Here is a 25557-nt window from a genome sequence, read left to right as displayed (position 1 = left end):
AGCATCATTTGTTCTTGTGATTACTTCTTTGCTTTTATAGCTACTAATTGCCTTTTAAAAATATCCTTTTTTGGTATTCTGAAAATCCTTAATGAATACTGCTGTCATTTCTCTAAAAAAGAAAAGAAAATGAATGTTTATATTGGCACATTCTCTTTACTGTTCTCTCAGTTGATGGAATTAATCTATGATTGAACTGAACAATAACTGATGCCCACAAGAGAAGAAAGAACAATCAGCAACTTCATACATTTACGTTTCTGCTTAATTTTCTATTCTCAAAGCTAATCCTTCTCTTCCAGGGGGAACATTAATTACAATTTGGTCTTTAGCTGAAATATATGCATATTTTTCAAGACTAGAAAATATTGTTTGTAAGAGAAATTGTCATGTAAATCTCAGGAGCCTGGCTATTAAAAACGAAACAAAACAAAAAACCAGAGTGGTAATGAAGACAAGGCAATAATATCCTTGAGGATCCCCTCTCTCCTTTTACTTCTGTTTAATCCAAGAGTGTCCCTTTATTATCATCAATTTGGGATTGTAAGCTCAAAACTAGACTAGGAGTCTACATAGATCCATAAAAGCCAGAGCTATATGACACCACAGCCAAATGGAAGTTTTTTTTTTTTCTGGACCATTTAGACAACAGATTATATAGATGTTGATTTTTTCCCCCAAAGGCTGATCATCCAGGTAGTTGTATCTTCCTCTTTCTTCCTCCCCTTGCTTCACCTTGGCTATGAAGGAGGATTCCCTTGGCAGAAGGATCTGGGACCCTCACTCCAAGATTCTTTTCCTTTTTCAGGTATTCATGAGGGCTCTCTTCCACTACAACCCCAGAGAAGACAAAGCTATCCCCTGTCAGGAGGCAGGGTTACCCTTTCAGAGGAGACATATCCTTGAAGTGGTGAGCCAAGATGACCCCACATGGTGGCAGGCAAAGCGTGTAGGGGACACCAACCTCCGTGCTGGTCTCATTCCCTCCAAGCAGTTCCAAGAAAGGTGGGTCTACATTATCAGTCATTTGGTACCTAGCAGAGCTAGGGAGGGAGGCTATGACTACAGCATGCAAGAGTGGGTAAAAATACAGGGCTTACAGAAAAACTCCAGTTTGAATTTCTCCCTTGATAGTCCTGGCTATGTAAGTATCAAGAGCATTGGCTAGTCCCTTAAATGTTTGGAGCTGTGGCTTCTTCCTCTATAAAATGAGAATAATGATATCTTTGGTACTTCCCTCCCTTTCCCCCATTACCTTTATTCATTTTATATACATTGTATAATGTATGATACTGTATGTACACAATTTATCTATTCTAATTGCTTGGTGAAGATGGGGTTCATTTCATCTTATCTTTTTGTCACTGTATTCCTGATTCCTGACACAGATGCTGAAACATTGTTGTCTGGTTAGTTAAGGGAGATGTACATACATACACACACACACACACACACACACACACGTCATTTAACCTGTTAGCCTTGACTCACTGGAGAAGAAAATGGCAAAACACTCCAATATACTTGCCAAGAAAAACCTATGGACAGTATTAGCATGCTACGATTTATGGCTGGGCTTCTTCAAATTTTTCCACTTGTGACCCTTTTTTGCCCAAGAAATTTTTATGTCACTCTGGATATATAAAGTAGGTATACAAATCAAACATTTGTTGATCATAAATCATAATTTAATGATTGTAAATTTAGTTACAAGACCCTATATGAGATCTCATAGTTTAAGTTTAAGATATAGTTTAAGAACTAGTGTCAATAGGATCATGAAGAATTGGACACAACTGAACAAATCCAAAAGAGAAGGAGGGAGGTGGCTGGTCCAGATGACCTCTAAGGTCTCTCCTTAAGAGATTTCTTCCTTTGATACTTCAGAGATCCCTGATATCATCAGTCTGGGTACTTTCTCTATTGACATAGATTATGGTCCTCCTTCAATTTAATAAGATTTTCTCTGGGGATCTCGGATGCCAGATACATTGTCTGTTGTCACCACCATTCTAGGAAAATAATAAATTGTTTCTTTTGACCCATAGTTTCTCCCTTCTTTTTTTTCTCCCTCCCTCCCTCCTTTTCTCCTTCCTTCTTTCTCCTCCATCTTTTTAAAGAGGTGAGAATAATCTAACTTCATTTACTTAAAAAAAAAAAAAAGATAATCAAGGTAAGTGACTTGCCTAAGGTCACATAACTAGCAAGTTTTGAATAGGCTGAATTTGAACTCACATTCTCCTAACTCCAGGACTGGTGCTCTGATGCCCAGCAGTAGCTTTTAAAAATATTCTTTGGGTATACTATGATTGCTTCCTCTTTCTGGGCCTGAGTATTCCCCCTCTGTAAAGTAAGCATATTAGACAAGATAGTTTCTAAGGTTCTTTTTATCTATCCTAGCCAGTGACTTATTTAATTCTTTGTAGTTGCTTCCTAGCTGTGTGACTCTTGGGCAAATCACTTAATCTGTATTTGCTTCAGTTTCTTCATTTGTTAAATGCAGATAATAATAGCACCTACTTCCCATAATTGTTGTGAAGAACAAATGAAATAATAAGTGTAAAGTGCTTAGCATAGTGTTTGGCAAGTAGTAAGTGCTATTTAAATCATTATTATTATCTACTGCATGTGAACAATGGAATGTTGGACAAGATCCAGAAGATGAGGAAGGTTAAATCTTATCTCAGATACTTACTTCTTAGTTACCCTGGGCAGGTCCATTAACCTCTCGGTCTCAATTTTCTTATCTATCCCCATCCCCATCTTAAAATGGGGATGATAGTAACATCTACCTCAAGATATAGAGACTGGTATCTGGTGGAATAGTTTGTAATTCCTGCTGATAAGCACGTGCTTTTGTAGATCATTTGAGTTTAGAGTTCTGAGCTGCAGTAGGACTAAAGCTAATCAGGGGTCTGAACTAATTCTTGCCCTAATATGGTATGAGGGCTCTCACTCCCCATCTGCCCACCCCTCTAAAAAAAGCAGAAGGCAACCTAAGGAGGAGTGTACTGAGCAGGTTAAAATTGGAACATGTCAAAACTTCCTAGCAGATCAGTACTGGGGCCTGTGGGCGGTTGTTGCACTTCTAGCCAGGGAAAGATAGGAGACCCATTCTCAAAATAGTAACAACAGTATTTATGTAACAGGATTATTGTGATGATCAAATGAGATAATATTTATTAAATGCTCTGCAAGTCTTAAAGAGCTATTAATATTAAAGTGTTATTAGTAATATTAATTAAAATTAAATTAGCTAAGGAGTTAGTAATATTATTATTATTTTGGATATACCTGATTCCTGTTGAAGAGTGATTTCCTGATGAATGGATGTGTTCCTTAGCCTCCACTCCGGTAACACTTAGCTAGGATAAGATAACTAAGTAATAGGCCACAGAAGGAGCACTTGATGCCCCCAATCCCTGCCCATTCTCTCTGCCCTGCCTCTATCAGCATAACTCCCTTGAAAAATGTCTTTTGATGGTCCAAGGAAGGTCATTTAGAGTTCACTCCACAACAAAGGCAGGTAGCAGGTGTTTGCCACCTGGTCTTCACCTCCTTAGGGCCTTTCTTTCCACTGGTCCCTCAGTCCCAGGTAACCTTTTGCATCTTTCTATAGGCGCTTGACCTACAGGAGAGCCATGGGTACTTTGCAGAGCCCCAGGAGCATTAAAAAGCCATCATGTAAGTTGTGTTTGTGGGGAGAATCTCACCAGAGAATGCTTCTGCCCCAGGGGGAGACAGACACCCTTGGGGTTTAAGTTCAGGGGAGGGAGCCCAACTTGGTGAAATGGCAAGAGTTTTGGACCTGGAATTAGGCAATTTTTCCACCAGCTGGATCAATCAACAAAGTATTTCTAAAGCACCTTTTATGTGTTAGGGATTATGACACTGGTTGAGGATATAAGTATGAAGAATGAAATCATTCTTATTCTCAAAGAATTTACACTCTAGTGGATGAGTGTACAAATGCCAACTCTGATACTTCTTGGCTTTGTGACCAATTAGTCATATCATTTCTCTGAGTCTTAGTTTTCTCATTTCTAAAATGGGCACGATGATAATTTCTTGCATGACCTTCCCAAGGCTGTTAAAGCTGAAAACTCTACAAAAGTATGAGTTACTATATAAACTGGAGAAGAAAGCAGGAAGTAGATAATAAATCCCCCAACTTGATTTTCACACAATGGGAAAAGCAGTGGATGTGGGGTTAGGAGATGTGGGTGCTTGGTCTTAGTTATTCACTCAGCTAATTTTGGAAACTTAAACATTTCTTTCCCCTGTAGCAGAGGGAAGAAAAAACTAGATCTGTAGTGTAAAAGACTTGAGTTGCCTCAGATTATTATCAGGTCACTTAATTTTTTTCTGCCTCAGTTTCTTCAACTGTAGAATGGGAATAATAATGGCATTTACCTCCCAGCATTGTTGTGAGGATAAAATGAAATAATTTTAGAGAGATTTACAAGCCTTAAAGTCTTACATAAATACTATCATCCTCATCACCATCAATCATTATCAGATTAGAAGATTGGACTAGCTGGGCTTTAAGTTCCCTTCTAACATTCTATGATTGGATGATCTTAGACTTCCTGGCTATCTTCCTGTGAGATTTTGGTGGGAAGGGCAGGAAAGGTTTGGAAGGGAGAGAAAAAGGAAATAATTTACTATTGACTGGAAATCTGGCACTTGTGAGGGTCCCTAGATGAAAGTTAATAGAAGTGTGAAGATAGGAGCTAAGTGCTTTAAAAAAATACTATTTCATTTGTTTATTATCCCCATTCTATAGCTGGGCATTAATGACTTATTGAAATAAAGGGGGGTTGTCTCAAAAGCCTTAGTACAGCATTAAGCTATCAAAGTTTTTGAATTAACCAATATAGAAATGCTGTATGGGGCCTAAAGTAAACAACCAACAGGTTCACCGCAGTCACATGAGAGCAGTAAAATTTCTACCTGGTTTTCTTCTGGATTATTTACCAGAAAGCCTCATTTAATTTCCCTCAGTTGAAGAAACTGAAAACAGAAGTTAAGAGACTTGCCTAGAGATTCTGTCTTACAGCTAGTATATAAGGTTGAATTTGAACTCAGGTCTCCTCACTCCAGTACTTTATCCATTGTCTGACCTAGTTGAGAGGGAAAGAGTAAAAAAAGGAGGTGTTTTATTATTCCCCGGAATGAACATTGCCTCAGCCATTTATGACTCCCTGGGTGTTGGGGATGGGCTGGTGTGATCCTCACATGTTCTGTAGCACACACACCTGCTTTTCTGCCTCTCATTTTTGATCTGTTGGCATCTGATTTGGTGACAAGTTCAGAATGGAAACAGGTGCTCTGAGGTCAGTAGTAATTGCAATCCCTGAGGAAGGAGGTAATATGATCTTTTTCCCTTCTTCAGCCACCAAAGAGCGGATTTCCAAATTTTTGCTTGTTTTTAAGGCCCGCATTGAAGCCAACTGCAAAGTGTTCCTGGTTAAAAGCTATCCCCAGGAAATTACAGACAAACAAAAGGTGCCCATGAATAAATTAGCTTCAATCAGGCTGCTTAAGATGCATGTAATGAAGTTGGTTTCCTCTGGGTTTTTAATGAGCCAAACACAGGCAAACTAATTAAACCAAAGCTGCTAGGTTTAATAATCCATTTCAGTTCAGGTCACTGGTTTGCTGGGGCAGAGGAAAAGGGGACATATGGAGAGTTCCTCAGACACCCAGGGAAGCTGATGCCCCTCAGCTGTGGGCTGTCTTCTCCACATTTCTGCTTTCTAACTCTGCTTTATCTATCTTTTGTGCAAACGGAAGATGATCAGTCTTGTGATAAAGGTAGGCTCTTCATTTGTTTTGGTGAAAGGGAGAGCTAGCCTCTGTCCTCCCCTGTGTTCCCCTCAAATGTCTGACAGCTGTTCGCAAATTATGTGATATTAAAAAAACAAAACACCTCCAATCACTATCCTGTGCTTGCTTCATATTCTCTTCTGCTATTCACACGTCTTTCTCTGGAGAAACAGCTTCACTGGATTCGTGTCTGACTCTGGGTTATGCTTGCTACATGTGTGACTTTGGACAAGCTCTCAGTGACCTTACTTGTAAAAGAGATTTAGACTACGTTTTTCAGTCATCTTCCTGCTCTAGATTCTTTGGCACTGGAAGCCCCTGTAATTTCCTAGCAAGCAGACGGTTGCCTCAACCTATTTAAATGCTTCGATGTCCCTCCTGTTCCCCTGCCCTATCTCCCAACATCCTAAGATGTTTTCTTGGATAATTAGAAGGGATCAGGAAGGAGTGCTGGGTGGAAGATTTACATTTTCCCTCTGTATTAAAATTCTTCTTTAAACCTGACTTGATTCCTTAATTCTGCCAACTGTGGGAGACTAGAAGTGTTCTGTAACTCAGGGAGGAGATTAAGCTAGCCACTGATGACCTCTTGAAATAGATTGTCTCAACAGCATTAAGCTATTAAAGCATTTGGGATAACCAATTTAGAAATGCTGTTTGGGGCCTTAAGTCAAAAAATCAACAGGTTCACCACAGTCACATGAGAGCAATTCAGGCTGCCAGCCCAGCAAGATTTCTACCTGGCTTCCTTCTGGGTCATCTGCCAGAGGGCCTCATTTAATTTCCCTCAGGTCCTGAGCAAATGAGCAGAATTGGAGTGATTTTTTTTGTTGTCCAACTTTCAGTCCCTACAGACCCTGCTGGGATATGAATTTGTCCCTCCCACTGCAGGGGAGATGCATCCCCTCCTGGATCTGGATCTCATTTCCTTGCTCTTTTCTCTCTCTTTGATTTACAGAGAACTGTGACTGTGAGGGTTACTTCAATGGACATTACATCGGTGAGGACTCCACTTCTCTTGTTCATGTCCCAGGTGTAAACAGTGCCTTATATAATCACGTCCAAAAGGGAGTAAAAGCAGAGCTACCAGATGAGTCTGGGAGACTCCCTTCCTTTTTCTGACACCACAGATGACGAGCTATACGACCGACTCCCCCTGCCTGAGTTCTGATAATTGAGTTCTGAGTTGGTAATTTTGTATGGCCCTCAAATGATGATATAAATATCCAAATGGCCCTTGGCAAAAACAAAAAAGATTTCCCACCCTAATCTAGAACTTAAAATGTAAGAACTACTTGAAGCAATTGGGGGTGGACTGGTGTTTAGTTACTTGGAGCAGAGAAAATCAAGCTGATGCTTGTTAACTGTTTTAAAAGAATTGTCACTGGGAAGAGAGATTAGACTTGGTATACTTGGCCTAGGAGGGCAGAACTAAGTGGAAGATGCAAAGACATAAATAAATACAGAGATTAAGGGGGGAAAAAAGTCCCAGCCATTACAGCTGTCCAGAGTTAGAATGGGCTCCAATTTTGGGAGGTTATAGATTTTCCTTCCCTGTAAACTGTTAAACCAAGGATTTCTAACCTAAGGTCCATAGATAGATTTTAGAGAGTTCATGGATTTGAATGGAAAACATTTACATATTTATTTTCACTACTTTCTAATTAAAATTTAGCATTTCTTTTAATTATTAAAATGTATATAATTTTTAAAATGTAATCATTAAATTTTTAAAAAGATTTCATGGGTTTCACTGGGATTCCACAAGGCCCATTACACACAAAAAGTGAAGGACCCTTGTGCTAGCTTTCTTCTGAGATCCCTGTGCCACAGCACTGTGGTAGACACTGGAGATAAAGAAAAAGAAAAAAAAAAAAAAACCTGTTTTCAAGAAGCATGGATAGATGCTTTGGAAACAACATATGCACATTTATATAAATACAAAATCTGTATAATGTCAACACAAAGTAATTACACATGGGCAGGAGGTACCAGCAAAGGTATCTTGTAGGAGGTGGTACTTGAGCTGTACTTTGGAAGAAACTAAGGATTTTAAGAAGTGGAAGTAGGGATGTATGTATTTTAGGGATGGGGCCCATGAGAAGGTTTAGAGCAGGAGATGGAATTTGCTGTATGTGAAGGGGAGCGACATAGTCTGGAAAGGAAAGCTGGAGCTGGATTGCAAAGGACTTGAAATGCTAAAAAAAAAAAAAATAAAAAGAAAAGAGTTTGTAAATTAAGCTATGAGGAAAACCATAAGGAGGTGCTGGAACTTTCTGGACGGGGGAATGACATGACCAGCTTTTGAAATAGAGGTGATCCGTATTTTGATGGTTTTATGAAGAATGTTTTGAAGAGGGGAGTGATGTTTGAAGTTGGGAGACATTAGGTGGATTGCAGTCACCCAGGAAAAAAGAATATAGATCTGAGCTAGGGTGTTGAGCTAGGTGAACATAGAGAAGAAGACAGTTCTGAGAGATGTTGTGGAGGTAGAATGATTAATACATGGCAACTGATTGGATATGAGGTGTGAGGGAGAGGGAGAAGCCAAGCATAGACGATCTTCAGCTTGGTGAGGGGAGGAAGTGATATAGGAGGCTTAAAGAAAGAAGAGAAGATTTGGAAAGACTTTGGTGGGAAATGTGTTAGGCAAATAGGGAAGCCGTAAAAGCATTTCTATGCCGTAGGGAGATAAGATAATAAAAATTTATGAAGGACAGTCAGCACAATTGAATAATTTCCTCCAGAATTGCTCCAGCCCAGGTAGAGGGGCTAAGATAAAAGGGTGAGGTTTTTAAATGATCAGAGAAACTCCCATTCCAAGTGGGATTCCAAGAAAAGATATGGGATGATTCTATCCAGTGGGAAATAATCTCTTTGGGGTCTCCTCATTCATTTCCACACTTTAGCATAATAAGCAAGATGGTATCTTTTGCCCTAAGGGTGTTTTCCACAGGAAAGGCTGAAGGGTGTTCTCCTTCTGGGTTGGATCTAAATTAGTGCAATATTCTCTTCTGACTTTTCAGCTGGGCTCCGGAGGAGCTTCAGGATGAGCCGCAAAGAGAGACCTAGCAGTCAAAACGAAGGCAAGGTGCCAGAGCCTCCTGAGCTCCTGACATATGAAGAAGTGACCAAATACCAGCATCAGCCTGGAGAGAGACACCGACTCGTGGTCCTAATCGGTGAGTAATTTCCTTTAGAGGATGGGATGATTGGGATTCAAGAGCTGGGCATCTTGTTAACTTCATGTTCATTTTCTGCAGGTTCAGTGGGTGCCAGACTGAATGAGCTAAAACAGAAGGTGGTGGCTGAGAATCCTCAACAATATGGCGTGGCTGTTCCACGTAAGGGGGTGTTTTATGGGTTGCTTCTCTATCTTGGGTTCTGGTCTAGTCTTGCTTGATTGCCACCTGACTTACATGTTATCTGAAAGACAGGAGATACCAAAGTCAAGTACATTCAAAATATATGACAATTCCAGATAATCCATGGAAATTGTGGAAAAACATTGTCTTTTGTAATGCAATGGTTGTCTCAAGGTGCTGGGTTGTCTCAAACAGAAGTTGGAAGACTGTCAGGATACAGTAGGAGGGGATTTCCTGAATTAGCAATAGTATATTATTTTTCAAAATACATTCATCTTTGTAATATCTCATGTTCCAAAATTTCTTCCCCCCTCCCTTATCTCCTTCCTCCCCAAGACAGCAAGCAATATGACATAGATGAAATATGTTCAGTCCTTTTAAACATAGGTTCCTGCATCAGCAAGAAGGTTCTTAGATCTTCTCCCACATACTTACATTGGGTACAACATTCTCTTTAGATGCAGGCTTAACAAAACTGTACTATATTTAATTTTTTCCAAGCTCCATTTGAGTCAATATTAGGAATATTGTGTTCAGTTCTGTACAACACATTTAAGTAAGGACTCTGATAAATTAGAAAGTCATCAGAAGAAGGTAAACAAGATGGCTTTCAATCCACACCACATAAGGATCAGTCAAAGAACCTGGGGATGTTTAGCCTGTGGAAAAGGGTTTGGAGAGCACATAATAATTCTCTCGTAAGTACTTGACACATGCTTGAGTGGAAGAGAAATTAGTATTGTTCTACATGATCCCAAAGGAGCAATACGTGAAAGTTTCATAGAGGCAAATTTAGGCTTTTTTTTTTTTTTTTTTTTCCGCTGAGGCAATTGGGGTTAAGTGACTTGCCCAGGGTCACACAGCTAGGAAGTATTAAGTGTCTGAGACCAGATTTGAATCCTGTTCTCTTGACTTCAGGGCTGGTGCTCTATCCACTGAACCACCTAGCTGCCCCTGGGTTATTCTTTAAAGAAACTTTCTCATGATTAGAGCTAATGGTAGAATGGGCTACTATGTGATCCTGGCCAAGTCACTTAACTCTTCCTCAGTTTCCTCGTCTGTAAAATGAGCTGGAGAAGGAAGTTGCCAGAGAATATATTAGAGAATAACCCAAAAGGCATCATGAAGAGTTAGAAAGTGGTGGGTTCCTCTTCACTGGAGATCTCTGAGCAAAGGCTCTGTGAACCCTTGTTGAGTGTATTCTAGTGAGGATACTGTCTCAGAGATGAGTTGGAATAGAAAGCTATTGAAGTCACTTTTATTCTAAAATCAGGTTTGTAGAGACCACTATTTTGGAACTCCTATACTGCCAACTTTGTCTCAATGACAATTCAATTCAGTTCAACTCATTTCCATTGAACTGAACTGAATTCGATTTCACACTCACCTACTATGTGTTGAGTACCATGGTGGGAGCTGGAGGAACAAAGGCTAAAGATACAGTCTTCAGGAAGCTTACGCATTCACATTTGTATAAGATTTCAAGATTTATATAGCCCTTCTACCCCCTCTCTTTACCCCAAAACTCTTGGTATAGATGAAAAAGTCTTGGCTCTAGAAGCAGAGGATCTGGATTTAAATCCTCTCTCCTATACTTACTACCTGTATGACTTAAGCATGTCACCTAGTATTTCCGGATTTAGTTTCCTCATTGTAAAGTGAGGGGCTGGGATGAGATGATTCCAGCTCTAAGAGCATCATTTTATGAATCCTTAGAGTCAAGTGGTACAAATATTACCTCCATTTGACAGATGAGAAAATTCAAGTTCAGAAAGTTTGGGTCACTTACCTTTAAGCAAATAATAAAGTGCCAGAGCTGATTTTGAAACCTGATTGGAAAGTGGTCTTTTTGGCACAGTACAGCAATCAGACTTATTCCCCCAGACAAATGCTCTGATTCTGGCATAGAGAAAAGTCCTGTTGCTGTCCATGATGATTCTCAATGAATTCTGGAAGGTGTAGTCCCAACTCCTTCTTGGTGGTTCTCTATTTCTACCAATATCCAAACCTACGGTATGTATGTACCTGGGAAGTACAGGAAGCTTGTCAGGAAGTAAGGAGAATATTTGGTAAATAATATAATTTATAATTACATTATTGGTAATTATACATAATTACCAAATAAAATTTGATAAATATATTATCTTAGTGAAATGGATCATTTAATTACTTGAAATTAACTATTCTCTATTTCATTTGTTGTATGTGTGTATGTCTATGTGTATAAACATGGTAAACTCTAGAATTATTTCCTCCAGATTGCATAGGAAACACGGCAAAGTTTACTGAAATCAAGGGATATGAAAGAGTTTAGGAACCTTTGATCTATAGGTGTGCAAAGCTTGGGCTCAGATTATAATTTCTAGGTTTCTGTGCTGATCACAGTGTCTGGAATATGACCTTGTTCAGTTATTTCAGTCATGTCCCACCCTTCATGACCCCATTTGGGATTTTCTTAGCAAAGGTAGTAGAATGATTTGCCCTTTCCTTCTCCAGCTTATTTTACAGATGAAGAAACTGAAGCAAACAAGTTAAGTGACTTGCCCAGGGGTCACATGAGCTAGTAAATTGCTGAGAGTTGATTTAAACTCAGGAAAATGAATTACTGACTCTAGGTCTAGAGCTCTCCACTGTACCACCTAGGTGCCTTGCCTGGTATTAATATCAAAGCATATAAAAATGTGTTTTCCTTTCCCTTTCCCTCTAACTTTTACTTTAAATACATAAGAAAACAGGATCATAGAGATTAAATGAATTGCCCAGGACCACTCTGGTAACAAGAGACTAAGATGAGATTCAAATTCAGGTCCTTTGACTTCAAATCTTTTCTTTAATGGCACCACACCATATATCAATTTGATTAGGTGCTCCCCAATCCATGGACACCTGTTTTGTTTCCAGTTTTGGACTACTATAAAAAATTCCGCTTTCCTCCCTCCCTCCTTCCTTCCTTCCTTCCTTTCTTCCTTCCTTCCTTCCTTCTTTTCTTTCTTCCTTCCTTCCTTTCTTTCTTCCTTCTTTCCTTCCTTCCTTCCTTCCTTCCTTCCTTCCTTCCTTCTTTTCTTCCTTCCTTCCTTCCTTCCTTCCTTCCTTCCTTCCTTCCTTCCTTCCTTCCTTCCTTCCTTCCTTCCTTCCTTCCTTCCTTCCTTCTTCCTCCTTCCTTCCTTCCTTCCTTCTTCCTCCTTCCATCCTTCCTTCCTTCCTTTTAATTATCATAATAAAGATTGTGTGTGTTCCCACTTATGTGGCTGCCTTACCATATTTCAATATGGCACAGAGGATTGTAGAAGGCCATGGGTAAGTAAGATGGAACTTCCAGTTAGACCCAGAAGATTATTTTGCAGTCATTGTTCTGTTTCTTCTTTATATCATGGATTGTATTCTTTGTTATGTGATTTGGTTATACCTAAAAGGTAGATTTTTTTTTGAGCCAGAGGAACATATCCTACAATTCTAATGAAAGACAATGGGAAAGAATCCTCATTTTTATAGTAATTTTTCTTTAGAACTAGTTTGCTGGAAACTATCAAGTTCTAGGTTTTTAATTCTTAGCGCCTGATAGATTTCAGAGGATCCATGAAGCAGGATAGGGAAAATCCTATCTTTCTTTCAACGTAATTGGTTCTCTTGATAATGTTTTATTTTAAGCATTTATATTCATGTAGATGGTGGGGGTTGTTCCAAGTTTTAGAAAGGATCAGGGAGCTGGGCTCCTAAAACTCTCACTCTATGATCTCTCACTTTGTGTTTTAGATACAACCAGAACCCGGAAGAGTCACGAAAAAGAAGGAGTGGAATATAATTTTGTTTCTAAACAAGCATTTGAGGCTGATTTGCACCATAACAAGTAGGTTGGTGGGTCTGCCTAATAGTCTGCCAAATAGATATGTGTGTGCTGGGTATGTGCGTATGTGTTCGTATTTCTGTCCTGAACTCCCATATTTCCTGAAAATTGAAAATATTTCTTGAAAGGAAACCAAGAGAGAAGTGGAAGAGAGGTCAATTTTGAATGGACTTCCTTAGTTTTCTTTGACCATATCAGAGATTCCAGGAAGTAAATGTCTTTCCCCTTTAATGTTTTAGATTCCTGGAGCATGGAGAATACAAAGAAAATCTCTATGGTACCAGCCTGGAGGCGATTCAGTCTGTTATAGCCCAAAACAAAGTTTGTTTGGTGGATGTGGAACCGGAAGTGAGTTATGGGACCAGTCTTTTAACAACTTTTTATTCCTGCCATCTTTTTTTTTTTTTTTTTTTTTTTTTTTTTTTAATGGAAACCTGTTTTATGGACTTGGCAGTTCAGGAATTACCAACTAGTTCTGTGAGCTTTAATGGTGGGGCAATGGTATTTATTATCCTAGGCATCTGTGGCCTGATTCACACACCCATGAGGTGTGTGATTATCCAAAGGGTGGGAAGACAGTCTGCATTCTACCCTCTCTCCTACAGAGGAACTTGTCTCTAACACACTTGCCCCTCCTTTAACCCCCTCCTCCATTCCTACTGCAATAGAAGCTCCCCTCACTCTTCTGAGTCAGGTGTGAGGTGGCTTGGGACAGTTAAATCCTAAATTAACTGCTACTCACAGCAGCTTCACAGTTTCCTACCTCAGTGTGCCCCTAGATCTTTCTGTGACTCTGGCAGGTAGGTGCCCCAGAAAGGGTGGGTTCTGTAATTGTAACATCCTTCCTGCCCACTTTTTATTCTGTAAGGGGCAGAGAGAGTTACACAGGAAGAGTAGGTGTGGATATGGATAGATTAGGACCCAGATCCCATTATCTTTTCTTGCAAACTCCCTCTTCCTCCAAACTTTCAGTAAGCTTTCACAACATGATTATCATTCTCAACTGCTCATCCCAATGCCATAACCACAGATCCAGTCAGTTGCCAAATCTTTTTTCCTTCTCCTCCACATCTCTCACATCAATTTCCTCTGTTCATATCATTAACACTATAGATCAGGCCCTTTTCCCCTATCCCATGTTACTGCAGTAGTCTCTGATTGGTCTCTAATTGCCTCAAACCTTTCCCCTTTCCAAGTCATCCTTCTCCACAAAACTGAAAAGGGACATTCCCAAAATGCAAGGCTGACTACAAGACTACCTTACTGCTAATTCTAATACCTCCCCCATTACCTCTCAGATTAGGGCAGCTGGGATGGCTTCATAATGCATAGTGAAGTAAGAAAGCTTCATCTTCTTGAGTTCAAATCTTGCCTCAGACACTTACTAGCTGTGTGACCCTGACCAAGTCACTTAACCCTATTTGTGTCAGTTTCTCCATTTGTAAAATGAGCTGGAGAAAGAAATAGCAAACCATTCCAGTATCTTTCCCAAATAGGATTGTGAAGAATCAGGCACAACTAATTAACAACAATATGAAGAATCAGACTTTAAGGCTTAAATATTGTGTGTCTTACCTAAAATCACATAAGTAATAAGAAGCATAGCTAGAATTTGAATGCATACTGGAAGATAAACTCCAGGCGGGTCCTTTACCAGATTGCTGACACATCTCCTTACCCTCTGGTCTCTCCAGCACCATTTGTGAGGGTACACTTTGTGTCACTGGCCCAGGTTCAAAATTTGTTAGTTATGGATCCTGTATGAGGAAAAGTGAAGGAAAAGAAATAAAAAGGAAAGACAGAAGGTGCTTCAGAAGCATGGCTAATACCAAACCTCTGCCACCTCATGGATTTGCCATCACATTTTTAAAGATGTTAACCCAGTCTCTTTTACACTCTCCCCTTTCTCATAGGAACCCATATATTACCTAATAGAATTCAGTGGGAAAGTAGAATACATCTTACTTTACAAATTTCCTGAGACACGTTTATTGTATAAAGCTGAGGATGCTGATAAAGTAGGAGGAATCTGTCCTTTAGGGGACTGGCCAGAAGAATTAATAAAAAGTCCAAATTATAGGTTATATTAAAGACATGGATTTATTATTATTAGGCACCCATAGATTTTTAACCCTTTCTACCAAAAGATTTACAAGGAGAGACCCTTAGCTTTGGTGAATAAATAAGATTCATTTATATTTAGTACCATCATTTGTAGAGAAACCGTTAACTAGTTGTATAGCTTTTATCAGTTCTTATACTTAAGTTAAAAACTGCCTATTCTCCTAGAAATCTTATTTAACCCTTCCACTTACTGATTTTCATAAATTTTTTTTGTAAATTTTTTGAAGGCAGAGACTGTTCCATTTTTGGGTTGGTTTGTGTCTTTAGCATCAGTGCATTGCAGGTGTTCAATAAATGCTTATAGATTTTATCCATTCATCAATTCATCTACCTATTTATTATATCTAAAAATCTAATTTTTTATAGTTGTTTATTTCCAATCCATACATCTTTTTCTTGGTTCTGCATACTTCATTCTACATCAATTCATGTCTTTCTAGATTTCTCTGAAACTATTCTTTTTTTGTTATTTCTTAAGGCACAGTAATATCCTATTATATTCATGTATTATAATTTGTTCAGCCATTGCCTAATTGATGAACACCCCCTTACTTTCTACTTCTTAGCTAATACAAAAAGAGCTGCTATAAATATTTTTGTACATTTTCTTTTCTTTTTTTAATTTATCACTTTGAGGCATGGGCCTGGTAGTGATATCCAGGGAATAGTTTAGTTAACAAGCATTTAGTTTCATCAACTAATCACATTAAAAATAGAAAAATAAAATCCTTATGACAGACATTTGGAGTCAAACAAAAGAAATTCCCACATTAATTACATCCAGAAATATATATTTAATGTGGTTGGTGAGAAACTAAATGCTTGTTAACAAAAATATAATAAATAGGTGAATCTGCATCTTAGCCCATCACACCTCTGTTAAAAAGTAAGCAGCAATATGTATCATCATTGACTTCCTAGAACCATAGTTGGTTACTACACTGGTTAGAAATTTAAATTTTTTTATAGTTGTTCATTTCCATAATGTTGTTGTTGTATACATCTTTTTCTTGGTTCTGCATACTTCATTCTACATCAATTCATATGTCTTTCTAGAATTCTCTGAAACTATTCTTTTTTTGTTATTTCTTAAGGCACAGTAGTACCCTATTATATTCACATACCATAATTTGTTCAGCCATTCCCTAATTGATGGATTCCCCCTTACTTTCTACTTCTTAGTTAATACAAAAAGAGCTGCTATAAATATTTTTTGTACCTATAGGAACTTTTCTTTTTTATTTATCACTTTGAGGCATGGGTTTGGTAGTAATATCCAGGGATTAGTTTAATAACTTTTGGACATAGGTTTGAATTGTTTTGTACAATGTGCAGGCTAATTCACAGGTCTAATAACAGTGCTTTAATGTGCCTGTTTTCCCATAATCCTTTGAACATGTATCATTTTCCTTTTTGGTGGGGGATTGATTTTTAGCAAGATTTGTCTTCTTGGAAAAGCAGAAAATAAAATGTAATCGAGGGTTGATCATGATGATAACACTATCATGTAATGTTGGATTTTTGGGTCTTGTGACAAGCCCTACATTAGTGGGGCACAGTTTATTAAGTTTTGTATTCACATACATTTTAATATTTTAGACCAAAATCTGTGATCTCCCTAATGTGAGTGTTTCTTCCCATCTGTGCCTGCCTTATCCTATGTGTCCACATCCTTCATAAATATTAGCAGCTAAGTGAATATTTAAAGCTAGTCTGATGACTGTGTTTTTTTAAAAGCATTTTCTGTCCTCCTTCCTATCACTCTGCCACTATTACTGGGGTTTAGGAGGTATAGTTTTGAGGGATATTTTGTATTTTCTTTTATTCCCTGAATTGCCATGGCCAAAGAATCCATCACCAAGTATCCCAACCTACAGATGCTAAACTTCTCTCTACTTGGTTGGACTGGTCTAGTTATAGTTGTCTCAAGGACCATCCTCAAAACTTTTCTGGCATGATAGTACCTCCCAAAGCTTGCGTTTTACTATCATTGGCTTTAAGAACATATGGTCAACTCAGTATCACAATGAGGCATAGAGGTAGGCCACATACAAATAAAAATAAACATCAAGGGATTTATTCATTGAGGGACTGTGAAGAGACATAGGGAGAGGGTTAATTTATCTTTAAATAACCAGAACTAATAATAGCTATCATTTATAAAGTGTTTTTAAGTTATATTTATCTCATTTTATATTTTACTTATATAATCTCATTTTACACTACCAGGGTAGTGTGGAATAGGTGTTATGATGCTTCTCAGTTTTACATGTGAGAAAACCAAGGCATAAAATAGATTAAGTGACATCCCCAGGGTCATAGACTTAAGCTTTTTGAGGATTAGTTTTATTATCTGTAAAATGAGGAACTGGAACTTAAATGACATAGCCCCTTCCATTTATGATCCTGTAATTATTGGTATTTTGTCACCTGGTGATTTAGACAATCATCAGGTCTTTCAGAGAATATATTCTAAAAAATAGACATGGGGGTGGTTGATGGCTCTGAAGTCAGGAGAAAACTTGAATTTAAATCTGGCCTCAAACAATTACTAGCTGTGTGACCCTAGGTAAGTCACTTAACCTAAAAAAAACACATGTAGGACTAAAATCAATGAAAATTCTTTAAAAGCCTCTAATGAAAGTAGGCTTTTTAGCGCTCTGATTTTGAAAGTCCTATTGCTTGGGGCAGCTAGGTGGTGCAGTGGATAGAGCACTAGCCCTGAATTCAGGAGGACCCGAGTTCAAATGTGGTCTCCGACACTTAACACTTCCTAGCTGTGTGACCCTGGGCAAGTCACTTAACCCCAGCCTCAGGGAAAAGAAAAAAAGAAAGAAAGAAAGTCCTATTGCTGAGGGAAAAGAGATTTGAAGGGGGCTAGAAATGTCTTTGCCACTAAGCTACTGACATGTCCACTGACTTGAAAGACGTCTTTGTCTTGGTGCTTCTGCCAAGATGGTATGGTTAAAAAATCCTACTTTGTAATCATAGCCCTTCTTCCTTTTCCCATTTCCCTTTCCTAGGCACTGAAACAATTGAGGACTCCAGAATTTAAACCCTACATTATATTTGTAAAACCTTGCATCCAAGAAGGAAAGAGGAACTCATCAATGTCACCAACTTCTGAAGAAACTTCAGGTCTACTCGTAAGTTAAACCTTCTGTATTCTCTCTTCTGGAGGTCTGGTGGCCAAAGTTCTCCTGAGTGATCGTTATGTGGAAAAATATCCCAAGGATCCTTGAAAAGGAAAGAAAATTGCTTTTTACACAAGACCCTTGTCTTCAGTCTGCCTCAATTTCCTCAAAGTGATTATAATAACACCTTATTCCCTTTTCCTAATTTCCTATTGTTAGAATATAAAGAGATTCTTCACAAAGTGTTCTTTGAGAGAAGCTGAGAAATACTGGCTTGTTCCAGCAGAGAAAGTTAAAGGCTTGCTGCTCAGGGCCTCTCCTGGCAAAGGATGAAAGTTTTGATTTTGAACTTTTTTAATTGTGCCTTAGAAAGTCACCTTCTTGGTTTCCATGCTGAGGGGGAAGGGCAACATTCTGTTATTATGTATATATGTATATAACTTTTTCCTGTTATTCTAGCTCAGATACTTGAGCTTTTTTTCCCCCTGGGGCAATTGGGGTTAAGTGACTTGCCCAGGGTCACACACACTAGGAAGTGATAAGTGTTCAAATTTGAACTCAGGTCCTCCTGATTTTAGGGCTGGGGCTTTATCCATTGAGCTACCTAGTTGCCCCCAGCTAGCTAGCATTTTATAGAGCACTTTAAAGTTTTCAAAACACTATACAAATATTATTTTGATTTATTCCTCAAAACCACCCTAAAGGTAGAGACTGTTGTGTTACAGATCAGAAAATTGAAGCAGACAAGGGTTAAGTGACTTGCTCTGGATCTTTTAATGTGTCTAAGGTGGGATTTGAACTCAGGACCAGGTCCAATGCTCTGGACATATAGGATACGCTGTACCACCTCAGTACCTCTGAACCAGACTGCCTTCTTTTAAATCTTGGGCAGATGACTTCTTTGGGGGGCTTATTTTTATCCTTTTTGAAAAGGGTTAGGGCTAGATGACCTCTCAGATCCCTTCTAATTTCTAAATTTTAGGAATCTAAAAATTCCCAGAATGTAACAAGCTATAAATGAATGTGCTGAACTCTATACTAAAGTCAAATGTGGATTCTATTCTGAATCAATACTTCAATAAACTTTCAAATCTACACTGACAGTCTTCCCCTTAGGTCCCTGTCCATCCTACAAATACACACACATGATGTAGGCTTCTTGAGAAGAAGGATGGTGGTTTTAGTTTCTTTTGGTTATTTTTTCTTTTGTTTGTATTCCTAGTGCTTGATACAGTTCCTTATATTCAGTAAGTCCTTAATAAATGTTAGTTGACTATCTCCCATTTCCTCTCTGTCTCTGTGTGTCTCTCTCTCTTTGTCTGTTTCTCTCTTTCCACTCTCTCTATGTCTATCTGTCTTCTCTCTGTGTCTCTGTCTGTCTGTTTTTGTGTAGCTTTCTATCTCTTTCTCTCTTTATCTTTGTCTTTGTCTATTTCTGTGTATCTCTGTCTCTCTCTTTTTCTCACTGTCTTTATCTCTTTCTCTCTATGTCTTTTTCTTTTTCTGTCTCTGTCACTCTCTGTCTCTCTATATGTGTGTGTCTCATCTTCACCCTCCTCCCCAATCCAACTTGGACCAGAATAAAGTTCTCTGCTTTCAGCATCAAACTGAAGCAATATTCCTAGAATTGAAACTGGAAAAGGAACCATTTAGCCCAAGCCCCTCATTTTACAGAGAAGGAAACTAATAACTAGAGAATAGAGCTAACTCATTTCAGGTTTCTTAGGTAATAAGAGGAATGGGATTTATACAGAGCCATATCTTGTGTTCTCTCCCTTTTGCTATATTTGGCTGAAATCCTTCTTTTATCCAGATGCTAACATAACCTTTCCTTTGAAGCCTAATGCTTTGGCAGAATTTTCACTGAAGAGATTTAAGCATCATTTCTGAAAAATCAATCAACAAACATTTGCTATGTAGCTTCTACTCTGTGTTCAGTCATTGTGTTGGGCTTTGGGGATAGATCAGAACTATAACCCCAGACTCTCAAACCAACCCCTGCTCAAACAGAGTTTATCACTTCTTGGGGGGGGGGAGAGGAACAAGATATAAAATCAAAAGAAAACAAAAAATTCATTGAAATGCAAGTTAATTTTTCATAATTCCTTCATAGATTTGTGGTTGGAGTGCTGTCACAGTTAGGAGCTACCCAGTTTTAGTAATGGTGATAACTGACTTTTATGTAGCACTTTTAAGTTGTTAACCAATAATTAAAACTCCATGTGATATGGGTAATAATTTGATTTATTATAAGATAAAGGTTCAAGGGGCCACATATGGATTATCTTATTTGAGCATCTCAATAATCCTGTGAGGTAGTTGTTATCATTTTAGAGGTAAGGAAATTGAGTCTCAGAGAAATTATCCAAGGTCACCTAGCTAGTAAGTATCAGGGGAAAGCTTTCAAAAAGGATTTTTTCACTATAGTTCCAATATTCCATCCACTACAACATTCCTTGCTTCCTAGCTTAAACAGAACATGTTCTAGCTTAAGAGATCTGGTCATTAACTTCAGTCCTATTCATCTAAAATGCTTTTTTTTTTAAGTTGTCCCCCCACCGATATTTAGTGAGTGGGGATTCTTTTTACTTACTACCCAAGGAGAGGCTTAGAAATCTGATTCCTGAAGCACTTGAAGACCTAATATTCAGAGAAATTGGCATTTGCATGGAGAAATGTGGTCTCCTACTTCCCCAAAGAAAAGAAAACTGGCTCAGGGTCTTCTATGTATCAGGCTGAAAGCCTATATTTTTCTTAGTGCAGAGATTTCTCAGAATCTCATTTAAAGATGCTGGAGGCACTGTGGCTAGAAGACCAAGCCTGGAGTTGGGAAGATCTGAGTGCAGATCTAGCTTCATGCACTTACTAGCTGTCAGATCCGCAAGTCATTTAACTTCTGTCTGCCTCAGTTTCCCCAATATGATTATGATGCTTATAACACCTACCTTCCAGGATTATTAGAATCAAATGAGATAATATTTGTAAAGTACTTACTGTACAACCTGGCACATAGTGAGATCTTAATAAATACTTGGTCCCTTTTCCTTCTCTTCCCTTTCCCTTCCCTAGCATTCTGTACTAGGTACTGTAATAAATGCTAAAGGCAAAAACAGTCTTCCCATGTTTTTCTGCATAGTTACTTTCTAAAGCTTTTTAAAAATTCATCATTTTAGATAGGTTAAATATTCCTTTTAAAATTTTATTTGCTTGGAAGCATTTCTTTTTGGATCTCTGTCTCTGTCTCTCTCCCTTCCTCCTCCTTCCTTCTCTTTTTTCTCCTCTCTCTCTCTCTTTCTCTCTCATTACTTCAGAGTACAATCACACAATTAGTTATATTTTTCCTTCATGAAAATACTAATGCTTTTCTTATTTGGGATTCTTCCTATATCTCTTAAATCTTAAGTAATAAATCCTATTGAATGAAATTTATTAGATATCATTGACCCTCCTTTCACATATGAATGAGTTGAGATTGTCAGAGATTTGTACAAGGGAATAGATAATATCTTTGGAAATCAGATGGACAAATCTAGAATAAACTCCCCTGTATTAGCTGCTAGACAATGTTCACCTACTCATGGATCCCAGCAGACAGAAGACATGTGATATGATGGAAATAGGCCTCAAGGATAAAAATATACAAAACAGAATTGCAAACAATTGAAACCTAAGGTAATCATTGGAGGTAACTGAACAATGACAATACTCAAGAGAAAGGAACAAAGCTTTACAAAAAACAAAGAATCTGCTGGCAGGACATTTTATGATTTTAGAAGAAAGAAAGTTGACTTTTTCAGAAGAAAATAAAATGTGACTTTGAAGTTTGCTTGTGGGTTCAATGTCACGGCCCCCTTACCTTACCTCAGCTCTTCTATTTTCCTTAAGAGAGGTGAAACTGGATTATTGAATAGACATCTGTGTTCAAGTCTTGCCTCTGATCCTAACTGTGTAACCATAGTCGACTCAATTTTTCAATGCTCTTAGGAAACTTCCTATAAAGAGGAGGTGTCAATCTTTGTTAGTTGAGGGAGTTTTATTGTGTTGGAATAAGGGATTTTAAATTCTACTACTGACATTTCAAGTTGTATGATCATGATCAATTTATCTATTGTAACTTATGTAACTTATCTGCTCTCAGCTTTAGTTTTTTCATCAGAAAAATAGCATCCCTCTATTGTCCCACTACTAAAATCCCCTTCTGATGCTAAATCATGACTGGGGATGGCCCTAGGTTCAAGAAAGCTACGCTAGCACAGCCCAAGCTCTGCCAAGACTTGCCAACATTTAAAAGTGGGTATAAATAAATGTAGAAGATCTCATACTGGAATTGGCTAGAGCAGGGGATGAGGTGGGAAGAATAGGGGAGGATCTGGAGTAAGATGAAATTTTCAGCCTTAACCACACTGGAAGACCCATTAGTGGCTTCTGAGATAATTGAAGTCATAAGTGAAGTTTGTTACTCTCCTAATAAATTGATCGAAGTTATATATACTTGAATCAATCCACTAGTCAAGAAGCATTTCTTAATAATCTATGGGCTAAGCACTATACTAAGCCCTAGGGAAGCAAAATTAAAATAATCCCTGCCTTCAAGAAGCTCACCAACAGAGGCATAGATAATAGCTATCATGTGGAAGCTAGCAGTTGTGTGGGGTAGGTATTGTGCTGATGATCAAATGAGAACAGATGCTTATAAAAGCACTTAGCATAGTTCCTGGCACACAGTGGGCACTATATGCTTATTCCTCCTCCCCAGCTCCCATCCCTGATGAGCAGGGGACATGGTAATAACTTATTCTCTTTTCCATCAGTCTGCCACTGTTACAGAGGAAATCAAAAAGGGGCTTTGTCTTTTCCTTTGTTTCATGGCTTGCCATGGCAAGGAATTCATCCCCAAGTGGCTAGCCTATAGATGATGAAATTCTCTCTACTTAGTTGGGATGGTCCTCAGAGAGCAGTTATGATTTGTCTTTAGGACTATCCTCAAAGCCTTTCTAGCATGGTAGTACTTTCCAGAGCATGTGTTTCCTTGGCAATGCCTTTGAGATATGTCAATTTAATACCAGAATGAGACACACATATAAAATCAAATAATTTTAAGAGGTTTTTGTTGTGGCTGTTGAAGTCTGTGAGGGGAAAGAATTTAATTGAGTTTTCTTTTCCAACTTGCACCTTGATGTGGGCAGCACCAATCTTTCCCAGTTCCCTCCTTCAGGGGCCACTTTTTTGTCAAAAAGCCCTTGGCTCTATTCCTGAGGGAAATGACTGTCCTTTCAGATTTTCCAGAAGAAGACAACTGAAAGAAGGGGTGTTTGAGGCCACTAACTCAGCAAAACCAGTATCCAGATGGCTCACCCTTACCCTCTACTAGAAACTGCCAAGTTAATCTTATCTAGAACTGGCCTAGATCCATCTTTTCTTTCTCTGATTTTGGGAACTATAAAAAACTATACAACCCTGAGCCCCCATTCTGGGAAAGTCCCAGCTATTATAAAAATCTATCCACTACTCTCCTACTTTACCACCTGTTACCTCTCTCTCTGCCAGAATTAAGCAGGACACACACACACACACACACACACACACACACACACACAATTCAGTGGTTAAATACTTTATCTCAGAGAAACCACAAAAGAGAAAACAAAATAAACTCTTTAGAAACAGTGATTGGGAAACAAGCTTAGTTCTCTCCCTGGAGGGAATAGGAATAAGAAAAAGGATAAGAAAGTACTGATTTGCCAGTTCTGTTCTTTCCATCTTTTCCATATTACCTCTGCAAAGTTTTTGTCTTAGTACCTGAGCTTCCTTTCCCCAGTTGGTTTGTTCTGCTAAGTCATGTGGTTCATTTCTCCAAGAAGTTGTACCATGTGCACCGCAGTTAACCATCTTAGCAGATGGACTAACCCAGGTGGATGGCAATTGACAGGTCTTATATCTGTGGGTGAGTTAGGGGTCTGTCTGCCTCAAACATGTGAATGAACAATTTGCTTGGACAGCCATGAAGGCATCTGAGATAGTTGGCCATGAAAGCGACTGAGGCAGGCACTATAGGGCCCTGAGAGCTTAGTCAGACATCAAAGATGGCAAGGTCATCCACCCCATGCTAAGCTATCTCCCTTTGCCTTTGCCTTTGTCTGTATACTGGAGTTGGGTGACTGGAAGAAAGAGTGAAGCTGATGACTTTTGCAGCTCTGCTTCACTTAAATCCAATTCACGCACAAGTTGACATCGCCTGTGATGTCTCTGGTCCTCTTCAAAAATGAAGACAAACCACAGGGACAGAATACCCCAACTCTCACAAGCACTTAGGCTTACATAGTTGCTCCATCTGACTGATCTGTTTGCCTCTTGCTTTCATCCTTGCTTCTACTTTCTTATTTTGGATCTCACCACTCTTGCAAGATGCTTCTTTTCCTTCCCTTAGGATGTCATAGAGGCAAATCTTTAGCTCTCCAGAGGCTCAAGCTGATAAATATGGGGGAAATTCTCTACCTGTCAGTGGGCAGTGGTTCTCATATTCTGTTCCATTGCTAAGATGCACATAAGGTTCACTAGTGGGAAGGACTAGGAAAGACATTCTGTAAAAAGGTGGTGCTTGAGTTGAGTCTTGAAGAAAATCAAGGATTCTAGGGTGTGTTAACATTTTGGGCAAGTAGGATAGCCACAGCAAAGAAGCATTGTGTGTAAAAAATTGGATATAGACCCATATGGCTAGACTATAGAATGTGAGGGGGAAATTAATATGTAAAGAAACTAAGGCGGCAGGAAGATACCATATTGTAATGATATTTGAATGCCAGAATTTCTCAGAGAAATTTACATTTGATCTTAGAAAGAACAGGGAAACCAATTGAGTCAAGGGGTGACATGGTCAGACCTTCTCTTTAGGAAATTCACTGGGGTAATGGAGGTTAGATTGGAATGGGGAAAGACTTGAGGCAGGAAGGCTCCATAGAATGATATTTGTTTTTTCCCTCTCAAATATATGCAAAGAGAGTTTTCAACACTCACCTTTGCAAAATCTTGTGTTTCAAATTTTTCTCCTTTCCTCTCTCTCCTCCCCAAGACAGCAAACAATCCAATATAGATTAAATATATGCAATTCTCATAAAAGGCAATGGTCAGGAATGATGTTGGATGATAACTGTGTACATAGAAAGATGCTGAGGACACAAAAGTAACAAAATTTGGAAACTGGATTTGTGGGGCAGAAAGGGAGAGGTCCAGGATGATACTGAGGTTGTAAATCTGAGTAACT

At 38.6% G+C, this 25557-nt stretch overlaps 1 protein-coding gene across 1 annotated transcript in view; it reads left to right on the top strand.

Moving 5' to 3' along the window:
• MPP3 (MAGUK p55 scaffold protein 3) overlaps window positions 1-25557 on the top strand; it is a 44901-nt gene that overhangs the window by 15010 nt on the left and 4334 nt on the right. The window contains exons 10-18 of the mRNA XM_074261718.1: window positions 809-1005; window positions 3620-3684; window positions 5797-5817; window positions 6788-6829; window positions 8856-9011; window positions 9093-9173; window positions 12948-13041; window positions 13278-13386; window positions 18186-18308. Coding sequence (XP_074117819.1) covers window positions 809-1005; window positions 3620-3684; window positions 5797-5817; window positions 6788-6829; window positions 8856-9011; window positions 9093-9173; window positions 12948-13041; window positions 13278-13386; window positions 18186-18308 — 888 coding nt within the window. The remainder of the gene's footprint in view (window positions 1-808; window positions 1006-3619; window positions 3685-5796; window positions 5818-6787; window positions 6830-8855; window positions 9012-9092; window positions 9174-12947; window positions 13042-13277; window positions 13387-18185; window positions 18309-25557) is intronic.

The sequence above is a fragment of the Sminthopsis crassicaudata genome, chromosome 4, assembly GCF_048593235.1.
Source record: "Sminthopsis crassicaudata isolate SCR6 chromosome 4, ASM4859323v1, whole genome shotgun sequence".
NCBI lineage: Eukaryota > Metazoa > Chordata > Mammalia > Dasyuromorphia > Dasyuridae > Sminthopsis > Sminthopsis crassicaudata.
This window is presented reverse-complemented; position numbering and strand designations above follow the sequence as displayed.